The following is a 20,537-nucleotide window of genomic DNA, read 5'->3' on the forward strand; positions in this document are numbered from 1 at the left end:
TGTGTGTTAGCCCTGCGACAGACTGGCGAACTGTCCAGGGTGTACCCTGCCTCTCGCCCTATGACAGCTGGGATAGGCTCCAGCGCCCCCCGCGACCCTGAAAAGGATAAGCGGAAGCGAATGGATGGATGGATGGATGAATATTATAAGTCTTAGCAATGAATGGGAATTATGAGATTGACCTTTAGCTGCCAAGAAGACAAGGCACAAGCCTATTTCTTTATTATTCTTTTAAGTGGGTGGATAACACTTGTGAACCCAGGTAGTCCAATACAACCACTGTGACCTGCTGTACAGCTGCAACCTAAAATAAAGCACCTGGAGCTTGGACGCTATTATCTGACTCCCGTATTTTGAATGGTGTTTGGCTGGCTGCTGAATTGTGTACCCTATGCACACATGCACACACATGAGGAGAGCAGTACACAAGAGAACAGAGTACTGCTATAAGTATCAGAGCACAAAGTTGCTCTGCTTATATTTGTAGCTAGCCTTCACAAACTAGAGGCAGCCTACACAAACGAGTACAGAGAATTATAGAAGATTAACAGAAGCTCTTTACATGGCATTGATTAACTCAGCTGCTGAGAACAACATCACCTTTGTGCGACCTGCATATTTTATAATAAGTGGTTTTATTGGCATACCTAATATTAGATATTATTTTGTCTTTCTGTGTTTTATTTACATTCTTGCAGTGGTGGGAAACACATTAGTGATGATTGTAATAACATTGGATCGCATGTTGAGAAGTCCTAAATATATTGCTGTTTTTAACCTTGCATTTACAGACCTGTTAAATAGCTCTGCTTTGGTTCCAAAGGTTGTTGACATTTTTCTGTTTAACCATTATTATATTTCCTACAATGACTGCTTGACTTTCATGTTTTTCTGCTTTACTTTCATTTTTATGCAAGGTTTTAATCTGGTTGTATTGTCCTTTGACAGAGTCATGGCTATCATGTACCCGCTGCACTATCAAATGAGAGTGAGCCACAAGCTCATTTTATCTTTGATCGCTTTTTTCTGGCTTCTTGCCATAACTCTTATACTCATTGCAGCTGGCCTTCTCACAAGACTTTCTTTTTGTAAGTCTGTTGTTATTCAGAGCTACTATTGTGATCACGGTCCTATGTATCGTCTTGGCTGCAATGATAATACCCCCAATCGTGCATTTGCTGATTTGGCACTAGTTATAATTCTTGGGTTTCCACTGGCATTTATCGTGGGAAGTTACTGCTGTATTGGCTATTCTTTGTCAAAAATTTCTACATTTAGGGAAAGAGTGAAAGCTTTCAAAACCTACACAGGTCACCTTTCATTAGTGGCAATTTATTTCCTTCCATTTACATTTGTGTATATGTTTGGGAGTGTAATACATCCAAATGCTAGAATCATAAGCCTTTCTATGAGCACTGTATTGCCTCCCATGTTAAACCCGATTATCTATGTTCTTCAGACACAGGAGATCAAAGAGTCATTAAAGAAGTTGCTGAAAACTCGAGTTACATCCAAAATTGCCACAAAATATTAAAAAAGGATTTAGACTTGAATGTCTGCAGTGCCCTCTGCCATCTGATGTAAAAGATTTCGTTTTTCTGTGATCAAAGAGATTCTGCTCCTCTGTATTTTTCAGGAGTAAGATGTAGACATTATTTTAACTTTAGTCAGTTTTAGTAGCAGCAATCTTCTTTTTTCTTTGAATTTGTTGTTTCAGTACCTGCGTGTGTCACTGTTATGGTACTATTATAGAATCTAAATGACCATAGAATTGAAATTACAAGTTAATATAATTGAAAAAGAATATTCAACAATAAAAATATAAGTGAAGTAACACCAGAGTAAATTGTCTTGCATGACCATAGTAAAATGAAATTGTAAAAGCTGCTTTCCATTATAATCACTTACTTTTTTTAGAGTCGTACAATACCACGTGTCACATACTAAAAAAATTTGAAAAATACGAAAAATATATCGATTCTCACATTAAAATATCAATGTTTTAGTAATTTAGATTAAATTTGTAGTTTATCATTAACAGGAACACAGTGGAAAGAAACTATAACATTCGGATTGTCTACATTAAAAGGAAATACTTCCTCTTCCGTCTTTCATAGTCATGTGCGAAATACGGCTGTATAAATGTCTCGCAGCCCCTTGACTCACAGCAATGGCTGAGCGTAATTGGAGTCATGTGTGGACGTATTTTACCTCCACAAACAGCTGAGACGTGGTTTGCGATACATGTGGCAAAAAAGTGAGGTGTTGTGACCATACTTGCCAACCTTGAGACCTCAGAATTAGGGAGACATTCAAAAGGGCTGTTGGGGGGTGGGGGGTGGGGTGATAAATACATTTTACAGGGTTTATTTATCGGGTAAAATACGTTAAATGTCACCGTTATTATTGGCCGGCTCAGAAACAGCGGTGGTGTCCAAATTCAGAGGCTGCTTCCACCTGAGGACCCGGCCTTCGCGGTCTAAAGAAAGCCGGGTAGTACGTCACAAGCTCCCTCAGTGAAGTGAAACTGCCGTCTGCTCCTTGCTATCTAAAATATAACCGGGCGCTGACTTAAACTCTTCTGTTTAATCATTTTCTGTTAGACATTTATTCAGCTGTGTGAAAACCCCGGAGGAACCCTCCCGAGGGATTAATAAAGTTAAATTTAATTGAATCTAATCTAATAACTTTAATCTCAGCCAAACCGATTTACTCATGAACAAATAAAACACTGAAAAAGCCAAACAATAACATTTTTAAGTTATCAAAGTGACTTATATATCATGTTTAACCCGAGTAGCGAAAGATCGCGGGGGTTTGAAGATGATGTGTCGGTCGCCTCAGATATTTGAAGTTTACACAGCTACATTCTCACCTGAAAATATGTTTAAAAAAATTTGCGACTGTTGAGACAACGCCGGTGTCTGCAATTCTTTTGGTCCTGGTAGAGATCACGCTGAGATGTTTCCATGTTTTACACAATCCTTTTATTACCCATTATTCTTACAGATCCATCTGGAGATCAGCACACTGCATCCTATGCAGTCCTATGCTAAAGGCTGATCTAAAGAACTCCACACAACAGTTACAGTTATAACCTCTGGTCTCCTCCCCCCTACAGTAAACACCCCCACAATGCAAATACACTAGTACAGTGGCCAAGGGTGCTGACACCCTGACCCCCATCTCCTTTTAAGGTCTTTGTCTGCCCCTCACCCTCAGTAACTCTTGCATCCTTGCCTGGGGATGGGGGTTGATTGTCCTCCTGCCCTGCACCCCAGTTCTTTGTTCCCATTCCAGGCCTTCTTACACCCATTAACGGCCATATTGTAATATTACAATCAATCCCAAACTATATTCTCTTTATTCTGATGTATATTATGGAATCTATCCTCAACATGGCTTAGAAAGAGAAATAAGAGCAATATTAAAACTAAGTAGCTGGAATTGGCTGGGCCGCGCTATGAATTCTGCAATATGGTTTTTCAATTTTGTTGTCCGGGAGGAAAATCGGGAGAAATTTGGGAGAACGGTGGCTCCGGGAGATTTTCGGGAGGGGCACTGAAATTCGGGATTCTCCTGGAAAAATCGGGAGGGTTGGCATGTATGGTTGTGGCAACACCACTAACCTTGTCAAACACCTCAGAGTAAATCATATCACAGAATATGACGAGCGTATGTTGAGGCGAACTGAAAAGGAGGAGAGGGACAGGTGCTGCTAGCGCGAGATAGACGTCTCTCACGGAGTCCTTTAGTGCTGCATGCAGGCACAACTTAAGTTTTTTTATTTTTATATGATGAACCCTGCATTATTAAGTGATAAGAACAAGTAATCTGATGTCCTGTAATCATTATGATGCTATAATTTGAGATACAATAAATAAAAAAAGTTTTTGTACTAAGTATCCGTACGGATCAGTATCGTCGATACCACCCTGAATATTACTTGGTATTGGATAGGAAAGAAAATCACTGGTATCGCACATCACTACAATTCACACTAAAACATCCAACAAAACTGTGAGACAAAATGCACAAAGGGAATGAGCAGTGTTTGAATCACTTTTGTTATCTTTAACTGTGTTTAATTGCTCTGCATCCGGGGACACTAGTGTACAGTCACCTCGCCTCAGCGGCCGCTAGCCGACTGAGGAGAATAGCGCGCAACCACAGGAAGTGACTTTGTGAGAATTCAAAGGTCACACAAACAAAATAAAAGCTCCCAAAATACAAATACAGACATTGAGTACGTATAAATAAACACATATACATAACCAATACTGACAAAGCAAAATAACACTAGAGGATTGATCTTTGGTGAAATATAAATGATTTTTTAATACACCTGTTACATTTTGTTTTTTATTCATTAAAATAGTGCCTTATCAGCTTAGAGTGACCTGCTTATAGATTAAAAGCCTAAAGTGTCTGGATGTGGGTGGAAAATTTTCCCCTCTGCCTGCATCAGCATGTCCCTGCTCTGCGGGAGTTTCCACGGCTGCCTGCACAGAAGCTCTGTCAGCCAATGCACTGTTGGCCAGAGCCGAGCAATCAAACTTAGGATGTGATGATTCTCCCTCACTCTGGAGAAAGTGGGAGATATCGGGGGGGGGGGGGGTGGTAAAGAAGGATGGTCCAGATGGCTGAACCTGACAAACCTCTCAGGCAGACCATGTGTGTGCGAGTGGTCGATGACCGCCCTTGCAACACACTCCAGAACACGGCAAGTGAATGGGGAACATTCAGCTTCTGAACCTGTGGGAAAGGAAGGGCTGTTAGGCCGCCTACTTCTTTTTTCTGGCCTGGTGACTGACAAGCTGACAGCCCGCACTCGTCTGTTGCCTGAGTGGAGATGCAAGGGCTGGCTGGGGCTTCATTTGTTTTGGGATCTTGAACTGAGTGGGAGGCTGGGTTACCACTTTCATCACGCGAACATTCATCACAGGGCCAGAGATGTTGTTGGCTCAGTTTTCCGGGGATGGCCTCATCATCCCTCTTCCTCACCTCACATTTCTGCTGCATGGAAGCCAGAGGAGTCCCAAAAATGTTGTCAGTCATGATCAACATGTCCAAGATGTCCTCCTTCCTCTCTGAGAGGTTTCTCAGGTTGAGCAATCTGGCTCTGCTCCTTTCAGTCATGGTGGACTGAAAACAGTCTTATTTTGATGGGATTCTGGGGGTCCTGGAGGAGGCCATAGCCAGCCCCAAATGGAGGTGGGCTGTGACTAACTGTTCCATAGGGGGCATGCAGAGTAAGGCGTGCTTGCCCATGCCCTCAAAATTAAGTGAAGAATCCCCCTGTATAGGGCTTCTGCTGCTGAATGGGTAGTCCTTCCAAGAGACAGTTACCTCTTCCAGTAGCTCCAAGAAGACTGAGAGTAACTGCTTTGCTACCCTTATGGCCTGCGCAATTTCTTCCCTTCTTAATATGATCTGGTGGTCTCAGTTAATACATTTGTCCTAGCGTTTCCCACTGTAAAACGTTTATACATGTTTTGCAGTGGGAGAGGCTGGTGTGCTCTAATTCTCATCCTGAAGAGTGGTCGTAACATTAGGCTTGGCAGCCTAAGAGGGAGGTACGAAGATTTCATATTCTTCCTCGTCGTAATTAAACTCCAACACATCATTTTTCTTTCTCTGTGTTGTTAGGAATATGGCTGGGATGAATAGACCTATATGTTTCCACTCTCCCTAATTACCCTTGTGTGTATATTTTGTTTCATTTTTCCCTCTGTTCATTGACAGGTCATCTGCTCACCTTGCACCATGTTTCTGGTTGTCATGCTTCATGCTCAGGTGTTCCATCTTTAAGTATTCCAAGTTAATGTTACATGTCCCTAGTGTTTAGTTTAGTACAGTTTTCCCAGTTTAGTCTTAGTACGTTTTGCTTTAGTTTACTCCTGTCTTCCATTTGTATCACTCTCCAGTTTTCCGATTTAGTCAAGTTTTGTTTCCACCTGAATATGTTGGAACCAGCAGACCTTTAGTTTAGCAACAATTTTGAGTTTGGTGTCTGTGTTACTCCGCTCCGCATCATATGGATATTCTCCACTAGAGAAGAGAAGGGCCTCAGTTGGCCCAGATTGCTATGGCCAACCCAGGTTTTATGGATTGCCTACCGTCTCGGCTTGCCAGCATCACCCACAACATCGTTGTTCTGAACTGATTAGAGTCAGCAACCTGCGTCTCTCACCAGCGGCATACTCACCAGCTCTATCACTGCCATTAAGCCCTTCAACATCCATGTTGGCGCTGCTGCGGCAAAGCCTCTAAAGTCCTTCCAAGTCCATGTCACCACAGCAACGGACAAACTCCTCGGCAGGCATGTGGTCTGAAGATGGGGAGCCTATTGTGCAGACGTATCGTGTGAGCAAAGTATTCAAATACAACTAACTTGCATGAGCATGTAGGTGCCCCACAGCTGAGTATGCTCGGCTTCTGCTTCTGCAACTCCATCAACAAGCATTTGGGTGCACTCTGAGGAGGATGCATTTACTCGCAGATGAAAGAGGGTACTATTAAAACAGCGCTATTATTATTATTTTTTTTCTGTTGACGGTTTCTATTAGCTTCATCATTATTAGCAAACTTACTCATGGGCAAATAAATAAATAAATAAATCACCCTTGTAAAAACGATCACCGTTGTGCTCAGTCTATCTATGACAGTCAATATATTCGTCCAGTCGCCCAACCCTAGTGTTCATGGACATGTATGTTGAAAATGTTTTTTGTGTCGCCGAATCAGGTCTCCCAGATACTGAGACTCTGCTCAGGCTCCGTTTAATGACTGAAGAAACTGTGAAAGATGAGAGATGGATTGTGTTTTGGATTTGTGGAAAACACATTTCCCAAAAGACTGTAAATACCAGTGGTTATCCCTGAGTGCACCCGTCTCATGTTTCTTTCCCCGGGGCAGCCGCAGTCCTGCCTTCCCCGCACCCATCAAAATTTCCCAGATGAGGGTGGCTAGGGCTCAGCCACGCCCTGTTTCTACTCCTAGGGTGGGTGCAGTCTAGCCTCCCCCTGTACTGAATCCAGTTCCCCAAATGAGGGTGGCTAGGGCACCTGACTTATGCTTTAGCAGGAAAACTACATCATAGCTACATTGTAACTGCAAATCCCTTGGAAACTGTACAGCGTAAATTGATTGCCTGATAGCAATTGGACTGTTCAGTATTACTGATTCCTCCTGTGCATTTCTAACTTCTTTTTCACCAATGTTTTTGATTTTATTAGTGAGAGAATAATAATTTTCTTATCTTATCATATTCATATAATGAATACTAATCAAAGCATCAACTTAAGGACTCAAAAATTCCAGGTGGGAAGTTGTTGAAAGTATGTATGTAATGTACAAAGAAGTAGAAAACCTTGCCTGCAAATAAAAACTGATAACAACAAACAGCAGGGACACAGAAGGGAAAACAACTCCCTATATTTAATTTGTTTCGCTCAGAGAACCAATGTTACAACATAACCACACAGCCTGTCACATTTAGTAGCTGTCTGTTCCTCTTCATTAAACCATGTGATCATAGAGTTATGAGTAGAATTTACTCAATCGGGTCACTACACAATGATTCAGTTTATTTGCCACAAAAAATAAAGTTTCTAGGTTTCTACCAGTTTAGTCAGTCCTTTACATAATATTTATATTTTGGTTGGACATTCTTTGAAACAGTAATCAAAGGTTCCTGATATCCACATAGAAGGTGGAAGAAAGAGAAGTTGGAATACTTCCTGACATATTCTCAGAGCAGACAATGTTTAAATATGTTTAAACAGTCATTAAAGTGTATTTATTTAGTTATATAGGGGCTTTAATAAATTCCCTTTAAACAAAAAACAAACAAATAAACAAGCATATGTCATGTTGCAATGCATACATCTCAGAAAGGCAACCCTTACATTTGGCTAAAGATAAATGTGATTACTTATCACTATCACCTCACAGCATCGAGGTCCCTGCTTTGAACCTAATCTTTCACCTTTCCATACATGACTTGTCATCTCCTTTTTATTTTATTTATTTTGTATATGTAATGATAAATGGTTCATAAACTGGCCATAGTTGTGAATAAGTATCTATATGTCTCTCTGTGTTGGTCCTAACAGTAACTATTACAATTGCTTAAAAAATTACAAATCACAAATCTTGCTACATGTGCTTTAAACTCAAACGCACATTCCCCCGTGAAGTGTGACATTTGTAATTTGGGTTCTGTTTGGAAGTACTTAACCATAATTCAACACAGTTTTTATTTTATAAGCATTCCTTAAATAAACAAAGGGGTAAAAATACTTATGCCAAATTTATTCTTACTTTTTAAATTTGACTTTACTAATTTTGTAGTGTGTTGTGATTCTTAAGAACCTCTTCAGAGATTCTTTGATTTCTTGTGTCTGAAGAACATATATGATAGGGTTCAGCATTGGAGGAAAGACTGATGTCAGAGACAGGTTTATGATTCTGGCATTTGGCTCTATGTTTGCGCCTAGAGTAAATGTGATTAATATTGGGAGGAAATAGATTGCCACTAATGAAAGATGAGCTGTACAGGTTTTAAAACCTTTCATTCTTTCTCGAACTGTGGCTACCTTAGCTAAAGCATAGCAGATACACAAATAACTCAACAAAACAATTGTAAGAGGAAGCCAAAGAATAAGAGCTGGCAAAATCCAAGCAGTTATATCGCTGGGTGTATAATCATTGCATGCAAGCCGGTATATCTGACCATGGTCACAAAAAAAGCTTTTAATAACAACTGATTCACAGAAAGAAAGCCTTGTAAGAAGGCCAGTTGCAATGAGTACAACAATAATGACAAACACCCAGAAAGAGGCAATTAAACAGAACATGAACTTGTGAGTCACCTTCAGTTGATAATGCAGTGGGTAAACGATCGCCATAACTCTGTCATATGAAAGTGCAACCAGATTTAGAGCTTGCATTGAAAGGAATACATAGCAGAAAAACAGGAATGTCAAGCAGTCATTATAGGAAATGTGAGGGTGATTAAACAAAAAGATATCGAGAATCTTTGGCACCATGGCAGAGTTACCTAACAGATCAACCAATGCAAGATTGAAAACTGCAATATATTTCGGTGTTCTTAGATTGTGATCCAAATATATTGCGGCCATGACAGCTGTGTTTGCCAGGACAGAAATAATATAAACAAAAAACAGAAAGGCATAATAATATTTTATATTAGGAATGCCAATAAATCCACTTATAATGAAAAATGCAGGGCGCAAAAAAGTAACATTTTTTCCAAGTGCAGAGTTGAAAAGATCCATTGGCAAAAAATCTTACAATCTTATATTGCCTAAGCTCTGATAATGCAGACAGCAGTACTGCACATTATGATTCTCTTATGCAAACTGGAGTACCCCAGATGAAGTTCTAACTATCTGCAGATCCCCTCAGTGTCTCCCTTAAGTGTATTGTACACCTATTCCAAAAAGGCCTATGCTTTTAAACCCATAACTACTAACACACATAGGTGTGTGTGTGTGTGTGTGTGTGTGTGTGTGTGTGTGTGTGTGTGTATTTTCACACACTATAGTTTCCAAATGTAAATGTTTTATTTTCTTTTCTTTGTTTGATATAGGATTTTAACTTTTCAAGCTGTAGGCTCTGTTTCTCAGTTCTACTTTTAAATACTCTAGGAACCACAAGTAAGCCACAGACTGAGAGCAAAGATCTCTAATGGGGTGATACGGCACTATAAGGTCAATAAGATAAGATGGAGTCTGATTATTCAAGACTATATGTAAGGAGCAGAATTTTAAATTTGATTTTAGATTTAACGGGGAGCCGGTGAAGAGAAACCCATATAGAATAAATATGCTCTTGGGTGCCGGTTTAGCTTTAGTGGGCTGAGCAGGTGACCATATGCCGTATGGCTAAGAGTGGCTGGCCTGGGTTCGAATAGGACCTTTGGCCCTTTGCTTCATGTCTTCCCAGCTCTCCCTCCGATTTCTTGTCAGTCTCTACTGTCCCTATCAAAAAAAGAAAAAAAAATACTAAAAAGGATAAATGTGTTCTCTCTTTCTAGAGATAAATGTGAAGTCATGCCGGCTTGTTGCCCGGATCAACAAGGTCCGTGTCAGGTGTTGAGGAACCAGGGCACCCTGATGAGAAGTGGGCTACTGGAACAAGAAGGCATTGGTAGGCAAGAGACGAAAATGGGGCGTTGTTGGAATGCTACTATGCAAGTAACCCCGGCGAAAGGCGCTACACGAATAGGATGGAATCTTCAATATACAACATCCACATTGAGCTACTAGTTGTTTCACAGTCGGAGTTTCAACATTCAGAAGAAGGGATTGTACTCACAGCTAGAGATTGACAAGGCACAACACACATGCTACAGCAAGGGTGAGCCAGGAAGACATCCGAGATTGGGTACAGGTCAGGCATCATAGCAGCTAAGATGAACAGGCACATGGGTCAATACATGACTGGGACACAGAAAGGGATTGGCAAGAATACCAGATGTGCAAAACACCAACTACTGGTAGACTAGGACCCTCAAGCTCCCACGCCTCTGGTAGAGGACCCGAGCTTGAAGCATATTAAGGGGGAGTTATCTAATTGTGTGTGTGTGTGTGTGTGTGTGTGTGTATTTCACAGTTCGGGTCAGTTCGATACTTTGGTTACATGGTTATATATTTTTTCAATACAAAAAAAAATGTTCATGCCTTTTTTCATTTGTAATTTATTAAAATTATAAATATTTCTTTTAACTCAAAATTACAGTTTTTAAATTAAATGTTGCTGAAACATCAAAATAATAAAATAAAAAAATTCTGATGGAGAGTTTATTACAGAGAAATGGCTCTTTCCAAAACAAAAGCTATACTATACGCTTCTTCTGGGGTATTCTCAGAAGCATATTAAACATATCAGGTCCCCATAAGGAGAATCATGTGCTAACGGCTGTCTAAATGACTCGGGTAAAGTTTGTAGCATGCGTGCTTGTTTTTGTCTGCTTCCACTTGTCTTTGCACTAGGATGCTGTCGGAGTAAATGTGCAGTCATATTCGTTGTGTTCCCACTAGTGCTGTCAGCGTTAATCTCGTTGAAACGGCGTTAACGCCACAATACGGCAAATCTCCGTTAATGAGCTACCGCGGTTCGCCCCGTGCATGGGGCTGGACGGCCAACATGTTAACGAGCAAACTGCGCTAACACACTAGTTCCCACCCATGTAATTGAGCATTGCATGGCACATCCAACATACTGTTTTACTTTAGTCCATGACGCGCTTACCTTCAGGGTCATACGTCACATGAAAACCAAAATAGTTCCAAACGCCAGATCTGAATGAGGGTGGGGGAGGTTCAATTTGCCATGTTGCAAGGAGAGCTTAACTTCTGTCTCGCTAGCTTGCCCTGCGCTCAGTGAATCTGCATTCGACTACTCCGCCTAGGCTGCACTGTCGAGCGCAGATCCACTGAGCGCTCAACACAGACAGCATCGTCAGAAGGAATGTTGATAAAATAAATTAAAAATTTTGTATTGTTTGATACATATGCGTACCGAACTGAAAGCACTGTATCGAACGGTTCAATATCGATACGAGTATCGTTGCACCCCTAATATATATGTATATATGTATATGTGTATATATATATATATGTATATGTGTATATTTATATATATATGTATATATATATATGTATATGTATATATATATATATATATGTATATGTATGTATATGTATATGTGTATATATGTATATGTGTATATATATATATATATATATATATATATATATATATATATATATATGTATGTGTATATATGTGTATATATATGTATATGTATATGTATATATATGTATGTGTATATATGTATATGTGTATATATATATATATGTATATGTGTATATATATATGTATATGTGTATATATATATGTATATGTGTATATATATATACAACCACGATTACCGACACTAACAAGCTGATCTACAATACGGCAGCAGTGATCAGTGAGATGCTTGGCTACAAGTTGAACAGCGACAAGGGGCAGTACCCTCCATGGAGAAGGAGGCTAGAGGACAAGATCAAAGTAGCACGGAGGGAGGTTAGCCAACTAACAGAGTTGCAGAAAGGTGCGACAAATAAGGTGCCTAAGAAATACAGCAAGCTGTCCATACCTGAGGCCTTGGAAACTGCCAAGCAAAGACTCACAGCCTTGGCCAGCCGCTTGAGGAGGTACACCAGAGAGATAGAAGGCAGGAGAATAAACCAGCTGTTCTCCACAGAACCAGCAAAGGTGTACTCTCAGTGGCAAGGGAACAATAAGAGAACAGCACCACCAAGGCTGGAGACGGAGCAATACTGGAAGAGCATATGGGAGAAGGATGCAACCCATAACGGCAATGCTCAGTGGCTAGTGGATCTGAGGGCAGACCACAGCGACCTCCCTGAACAGGGTCCAGTAACCATCACAGTGGCAGATATCCAAGAAAGGGTCTCCAGTATGAAGAGTTGGACAGCACCAGGGCCCGACATGGTTCACGCCTACTGGCTGAAGAAGCTGACTGCACTCCACGAGCATCTGGCAGCACAAATGAACCAGCTGCTAGTTAACGAGAGACACCCGGAATGGCTAACCGAAGGTCGGACGGTCCTGATCCCCAAGGACCCCAAGAAGGGACCGGTCCCCTCCAACTACCGACCAATAACCTGCCTCAGTACTACATGGAAGCTCCTGTCAGGCATCATATCGGCTAAGATGAACAGGCACATGGGTCAATACATGAGCGGGACACAGAAAGGAATTGGCAAGAATACCAGAGGCTCAAAACACCAGCTACTGGTAGACAGAACAGTCAGCCGAGACTGCAAGACCAGACTGACCAACCTGTGCACTGCCTGGATTGATTACAAGAAGGCCTATGACTCAATGCCCCACAGCTGGATACTGGAATGCCTAGAATTGTACAAGATCAATGGGACCCTAAGAGCCTTCATCAGGAACTCAATGGGGATGTGGTGTACAACACTAGAGGCCAACTCCAAGCCCATAGCACAAGTCACCATCAAGTGCAGGATCTACCAAGGAGATGCTCTGTCCCCACTGCTGTTCTGCATAGGCCTGAACCCCCTCAGTGAGATCATTAACAAGACTGGCTACGGATACCGACTACGGAACGGAGCAGTTGTCAGCCACCTCCTGTACATGGATGACATCAAGCTGTATGCCAAGAGTGAACGAGACATCGATTCACTGATCCACACTACCAGGCTATACAGCAATGACATTGGAATGTCGTTCGGACTGGAGAAGTGTAGTCGGATGGTAACAAAGAGAGGGAAGGTAGTCAGAACTGAGGGCATTGAACTACCAGAAGGCAACATTGCAGACATAGAGGACAGTTACAAGTACCTGGGGATCCCGCAGGCAAATGGGAACCATGAAGAGGCCGCTAGAAAAGCTGCAACCACCAAGTACCTGCAGAGGGTCAGGCAAGTCCTGAGGAGTCAGCTGAATGGTAAGAACAAGATCCGGGCCATCAACACGTACGCCCTGCCCGTGATCAGGTACCCTGCTGGGGTAATAGGCTGGCCAAAGGAGGAGATAGAAGCCACTGACATAAAGACAAGAAAGCTCCTTACCATGCATGGAGGATTTCACCCCAAGTCCAGCACCCTGAGGCTGTACGCTAAGCGGAAGGAAGGGGGCCGGGGACTGGTGAGTGTCAGCACCACAGTCCAGGATGAGACAACGAACATCCAAGAATACATTGGGAAGATGGCCCCAACTGACCGAGTGCTCAGTGAATACCTCAGGCAGCAGAAACCCAAGAAAGAGGAGGGAGACGAGGAACCATCATGGAAGGACAGGCCCCTGCACGGTATGTACCACAGGCAGATAGAGGAGGTGGCTGATATCCAGAAATCCTACCAGTGGCTGGACAAAGCTGGACTGAAAGACAGCACAGAGGCACTAATCATGGAAGCACAAGAACAAGCTCTGAGCACAAGATCCATAGAGGCTGGGGTCTATCACACCAGGCAAGACCCCAGGTGCAGGCTGTGTAAAGATGCCCCAGAGACAATCCAGCAAATAACAGCAGGGTGCAAGATGCTAGCAGGCAAGGCATACATGGAACGCCATAACCAAGTGACCGGCATAGTGTACAGGAACATCTGTGCCGGTCACTTGGTTATGGCGTTCCATGTATGTGTATGTGTATGTATGTATGTATATATGTATATATACGTATATATATGTATATACATATACTGTATATATGTATATACATATATATATGTACATATACAGTAACAAAAGTGTTGTTTTAAAATGTGCTAATGCAGCGGTCCCCAACCTTTTTTGCGCCATGGACCGGTTTATGCCCGACAATATTTTCATGGACCGGCCTTTAAGGTGTCGCGGATAAATACAACAAAATTAATCTAGTACCGGTACCGAAAAAAAGAAAATTTATTCATAAAACACGTGAAAAGATCAAGGAAAACCGAGTAAACGATAAAAACGATAACAAAATAACGCTGAAAACCGATAAAAACCCTGAAAACTATACATTTCACACCTGAGCCTCAACTCTCGCGGCCTGGTACCAAACGACTCAGGGACCGGTACCGATCCGAGACCCGGGGGTTGGGGACCGCTGTGCTAATGAATAAATTCGACTTGCCTTTAAATTCTGCACTGGTCCCGTTTCAAGTCAAAAGGCAATTACATTGAAGTAGCCTATTATTGAAAATCACATGTAAATTTGCCTTGTTAGGCCTAAAGATTTCAGTGGAATATGACACCCTTTTTTCTTTAACACCCATGTCATGAAATGTATTTAATTTTATGAGGCAATGTAATTCTTGTTTTCTTTCTGCGTACCTACCAACTTCCCTAATCCTTCTCCCTTGGCTGTTAAAGTGTTTACCTAACCTTTCAGGACATTACATCATCCCGCGAGAGCAGTGGCAACAAACAGCTCATTAACAGTCTCATTAAACAGAGATTTTCCAACCTAGGGAGTTAAGATTGTTGTGAAGTCAAGTTCATTCAGACTTTACTTTATTACAGTATTTCTGAGGTAAGCTGTGTGATTATATATGTATACAATCTGTATACTCAATCAAGCTATTGTTTGTAGAAACACATATCAGATTTATTATATTTGGATTCCATACACACCCCTTAATGTTTTATACCAAATTTATAATGAAAAATATGCTGGATAATACATTGCCATGTTTTTTTCAATTTAAGTATCTCTGCAATTTATGCCACAGATAAAGATGGATGTATTTAACTGAAATGTGTCCCTCGTATCTGAGCTCGGTTAGCATTTGTCAAAACAAACATATTGTTTCTGAGATCAACACCTTACATCTACGTGTGCCATAAGTGTGTGGTGAAAAGTTTATGCACTTCAGGATTCAATTAAATCTGAAGTTGATTCAGATCAAGTGTTAAATAACCAAGAAACACAACATAAAGCAACCCCAAGGTTTCAAGCTTTAACTACATGGAAAACCAGTGAAAAGTAACACTATTCTCCAGTACTTTGATGTTATACTGTAAGTGGCTGTATGCCATTTTTTTTTCAGAACCCAGCTATGAAGGGAGGTGTCATAAATCAGTGTAATCCTAGTGCTAATTCCTAGCCTAGACAAATGAGAGTTTCATCATGTAGGGGATCCTAGTGTAAAATCTTTGCTTAATAAAACGTATAGAATGACGTCAGAATGGTTTGAAGTTCAGGTCCAGCGCTGCTCGTCAACATGGTGCTGGTGGAAAGTTTGCTACTGCTGCTTCTAGCATCCACATGCATTAATACTCTGATGGATATACAGTGGTATGCAAAAGTTTGAGCACCTCTGATAATTTTCATGATTTTTCTTCATAAATCATTGGTTGTTTGGATCAGCAATTTCATTTAAATATATCATATAGTAGACAAACACAATAATATTTTAGAAGTGAAATGAAGTTTCTAGGATTTACAGAAAATGTGCAATAGTTACTTAAACTAAATTTGGGCGCCCTTATCATTTTATTGATTTAAATAGCTTTAGCACTAATTATTGGAACACAAAATTTGTTTGGTAAGCTCACTAACCCTTGACCTACATACACAGGTCAATCCAATAATGAGAAAGGGTATTTAAGGTGGCCAGTTGCAAGTTTTTCTCCTCTTTGCATCTTCTCTGAAGAGTGGCAACATGGGAGCCTCAAAACAACTCTCAAATGACCTGAAAACAAAGATTGTTCCATCATAGGGGAAGGATACCAAAAGCTATCTCAGAGATTTCAGCTGTCAGTTTCCACTGTGAGGAATGTAGTGAGGAAATGGAAGACCACAGGCACAGTTCTGTTTAAGGCCCAAAGTGGCAGGCCAGGGAAAATCTCAGACAAGCAAAGGCAAAGGATGGTGAGAACAGTCAGAGTCAACCCACATACCAGCTCCAAAGACCTACAACATCATTTTGCTGCAGATGGTGTCACTTTGCATTGTTCAAATATTCAGCGCACTTTGCACAAGGAGATGCTGTATGGGTGAGTGATGCAGAAGAAGCCCTTTCTGCGCACATGCCACAAACAGTGTCTCTTGAGATATGCTAAAGCACATTTGGACAAGCCAGCTTCATTTTGGAATAAGGTGCCGTGGACTGATGAAACTAAAATTGAGTTATTTGGACATAACAAGAGGCAGTATACATGGCAGAAACAGAACACAGCATCCCAAGAAAAACACCTGCTACCCACAGTAAAATTTGGTGGGGGTTCTATCGTGCTATGGGGCTGTGTGGCCAGTGCAGGTACTGGGAATCTTGTTAAAGTTGAGGGTCGCATGGATTCCAGTAAATATCAGCAGATTCTTGAGAACAATGTTCAAGAATCAGTCACAAAGTTGAAGTTGCGCCAGGGCTGGATATTTCAACAAGACAATGGCCCTAAACACTGCTCAAAATCTACTAAGGCATTCATGCAGAGAAACAAGTACAACGTTCTGGAGTGGCCATCTCAGTCCCCAGACCTGAATATTATTGAAAATCTATGGTGTCACTTAAAGCAGGCCATCCATGCTCGGAAACCACCAAACCTGACTGAACTGGAGATGTTTTGTAAGGAAGAGTGGTCCAAAATACCTTCAACCAGAATCCAAAGTCTCATTGGAAGCTATAGGAAACATTTAGAGGCTGTTATTTCTGCAAAAGGAGGATCTACTAAATATTGATGTAATTTTTCTGTTGGGGTGCCCAAATTTATGCACCTGCCTAATTTCATTTAGGTAACCATTGCACACTTTCTGTAAATCCTATAAACTTCATTTGACTTCTCAAATATCATTGTGTTCGAAATTGCTGATCCAAACAACCAATGATTTATGAAGAAAAATCGTGAAAATTTTCAGGGGTGCCCAAACTTCTGCATACCACTGTATCAGAGAGCAACTTGGGGTTAGTGCCTCAAGGACATTTGGCATGCAGACTGTAGCAGATGGGGATCAAAACACCAACCTTCCAATTATTAGCAGACCTGCTCTACCTCCTGAGCCAAAGCCACCCATTTGAAATTGTTGTACCAAAAGTATATGAATATTGTTGAAGAGCACAAAGAAGTCTTATATGGAACTGTGAGTTTGCAGCTGGAAATCAAAGGGATAATGTTGAAATGTGAATGTGTATGCCTCACATGCCAGAAGACAAAGAGGAATTCTGGTGTTAAGTCGATGCAGTGGTAGAGTTATCTAGGTGTGCCTTAAAATGCACTCCTAGATAGATTGATAAACCCTGGGATAAATAGGATAAGTAGTTTTGTGTTACTTGTGTTGAAGTTGTTGTTTGTGTAGCTACTAAGGCTGGTAGGTCTAAATATCCCACCTGAAAGTTCTTTCACGTACAAGGACGAGGGGAGCAAGTAAATCAGTTCTCAGGGTGCAGAGACTGAGCAGGTCTTAAATACACCATTTATTCCCAAGAATGAAGAAATTCAGAATTACAAACACAATTTTAAAAGGACCTTTATGCAATAAAAACATTTTCAGTATGCTAAAATCCCTGCCGACAGGAATAAATATACACTATGCAAAAAAAAAAAAAAAATACCACTGTCTGGCCACGCTCGGGCAAATGTTTCTTATCTTTAAAACCAGGATAGAAATTCCTCTTCTGAGGGACAGACCACGCCAGCCAGAAAACCAAGGAGGAACCTCCTGTCTCAGCCCTGTTTCTTCCTAATGGGCGCGTCGCCACACAGCCCAGCTGCACTCCACACTTGGGCTCTCGATTACTGCAAACACGGCTGCCTCAGGGCACGCCCACACTTCAACAATTGCCTGCTATTGTCCGCCCAGTCAACAGTGGATTAAAATAATATCATGCAACAACACTAAAACATGCAACATAAATATCAGGGTAAAACCATGCAAATAAAATCAGTACTGTATGCACGAATATATTACAATCAAAACAACAAAAACCCTAAAACGAACACAAATTTCCACTGTGTGACATCTGCACTGTGTTCAATGCCAGAGGAGGAGCCAGACATTTGAAACACCCGGGGCTTAGCCCTAAAGGGTAGTATGCATGTGGGATTTTTTTTTTTTTTGAGGGGGGGGGGGGGGGGGTGTATAGAAATGACTGAAAGATTAATAGGCTCTGTTTTGAGTTTTGTTCAAAAAAGAATGACTTCATATAGGGAAATATATATATCACACATGCAGGACACCTTAAACTAGTTTTTTAATTGAGCAGCAAGACAGAACGAAGTCGGGGCTGTATCAAGACACAGGGACTAAACCCCAATTCAACCAGACCCAGAACTGATCCAGAATTAAAACAGGACTACAACAGTTCAAAAGCAGGATTGCTGAGGACTTAACCAAGACATAACCACAATCAGAACTAGATGATAGTAGCACTAAAAATCATCATAGACCTGCACTACACTTATTTATTTAATTCTACCAAAGTACAATATTTAGATTGAGAAAAGTTTATATAATTATTTAGCCTTGTTGTGCAAACAAGCCTGCAGAACTTAATAAATATAGAATTTGAAAAATAGCAAACCTAAAAAGAAACACTAGGTACGAGATACATGAGTACCTATGATACAGTGATACTTTTAGTAAGCAACCATTTGACTAACATGTGTGTCTCACCTGCTCTTGTTCATCTCTGTTCTGTCCTCATTCTCCATCTCAATCTCTGCTCCTCTCTCTCCCTCTTTGTGCTGACAATCATCAAATATACAGTTGAAACCAGATATTTACAAACTCTTCAGATCAAAACACTTTTTTAATTGTAACATCAAATCAGACTAAATGTTTATTTTTTTAGATTGATAAATATAAAAACATATTTGTTAACTTTAAGAGTAAAGAGAGAAACTGTCTGTGTTTTTTAATTGCAAATGGCACCAAATTGTATTCAAATTGAGCCACACTTATGGAGCTCCACGATTCTTTTCCTGGTGTTTTGGTTGACATCTCTTGATTTTCCCATGTCAAAGAAACAGGCTCTGTGTTTTGCCTTATATGCATCCACAGCTGTGCCACCAATTTACTCACATGGACTCTACTAACCTATCAGAAGCTTCTTCAGCTCAGAATGGAATCGTCTGGAGTTTTCTTATTAATTAACAAACTTAGTGTACATGTACTCCTAAATTTAATGAAAGTGATAAAAAATAGACAGCTCTGTCTCTCTTTATTCTGACATTTAACTAATTCAAAATATATTTCAATATTTATCTAAAACAAAAGTTTACTCTAAATTGATGTTGTACAGTAAAAATGTTTTATGTTTTCTCCCTAAAGTGTATGTAAATATCTGGTTACAAATGTGAATATCCTGCTGTGTACTGAAATCCCTCTTGTTTTGCATAGAAATATACTGAACAACATAGTAAGCATAATATATAAAATAACATTTACCTGAGTTTTTTCTTTGAAAGAACCCTCTAATGTCCATTCTTATATTTCAGTACATAACTGAAACCGAATTAGTCGGGGAGGGTAAGAACTGAAAATATGAAATAAACACACGTAAGCTAAGACTCTCTAAAAAATAGCATTTGTTCGGCTTTTCATTTCGCCATTTGTTGATTCACTTGAAGAGCAAGTAAAATAATATTGGTCAAGTGATCAGTTTCATATCAATCTTTCGTGATGCACCGTCATATTTACATTATTTGTACGGTACGAATGATTTGCTTTGGTACCTGGTCAAACTTAAGCTCTCCTTAGTATGGCTGGCTCCGTCTCTCCAACAGCGCACTCACGGGCAGCAGCTCCCCCGCCCCCTCGCTCAGTCGCTTAGTGCCTGAGCTTGGATCATACCAATATCAGGGGGGGATTCACGCACAGTCGTAAATTCCCACAGTGTGCACTATGTGCTTCGAATATTGTGTGTACTTTTTGTTTTATACAGTTGTCAGCCAGGCATCTAACTATGAAAAAATTACACTCCAAAATACCCCGGGCTTCTGACAAAACAACCCGGGCTTAAGCCCCGTAAGCCACCCCCACGCTCCGC

General features: G+C 40.8%; 2 protein-coding genes across 2 annotated transcripts; one reads left to right on the forward strand and one right to left on the reverse strand.

Moving 5' to 3' along the window:
- Positions 1-562: 562 nt before the first annotated feature.
- Positions 563-1,564, forward strand: LOC147320743 (olfactory receptor 1500-like). Its single transcript, XM_086307492.1, has one exon. It carries the CDS (start codon positions 563-565, stop codon positions 1,532-1,534), a length of 972 nt encoding a protein of 323 aa, XP_086163618.1. The 3' UTR covers positions 1,535-1,564.
- Positions 1,565-8,321: 6,757 nt separating this feature from the next.
- LOC147320744 (olfactory receptor 1500-like) lies at positions 8,322-9,302 on the reverse strand. Its single transcript, XM_086307493.1, has one exon. It carries the CDS (start codon positions 9,300-9,302, stop codon positions 8,322-8,324), a length of 981 nt encoding a protein of 326 aa, XP_086163619.1.
- Positions 9,303-20,537: the final 11,235 nt, after the last annotated feature.

The sequence above is a fragment of the Aulonocara sp. 'chitande type north' Nkhata Bay genome, linkage group LG10 (genome assembly GCF_057382095.1).
Source record: "Aulonocara sp. 'chitande type north' Nkhata Bay isolate Kocher_YH1m ecotype deep benthic linkage group LG10, A_spYH_male_GT1.1, whole genome shotgun sequence".
Classification (NCBI taxonomy): domain Eukaryota; kingdom Metazoa; phylum Chordata; class Actinopteri; order Cichliformes; family Cichlidae; genus Aulonocara; species Aulonocara sp. 'chitande type north' Nkhata Bay.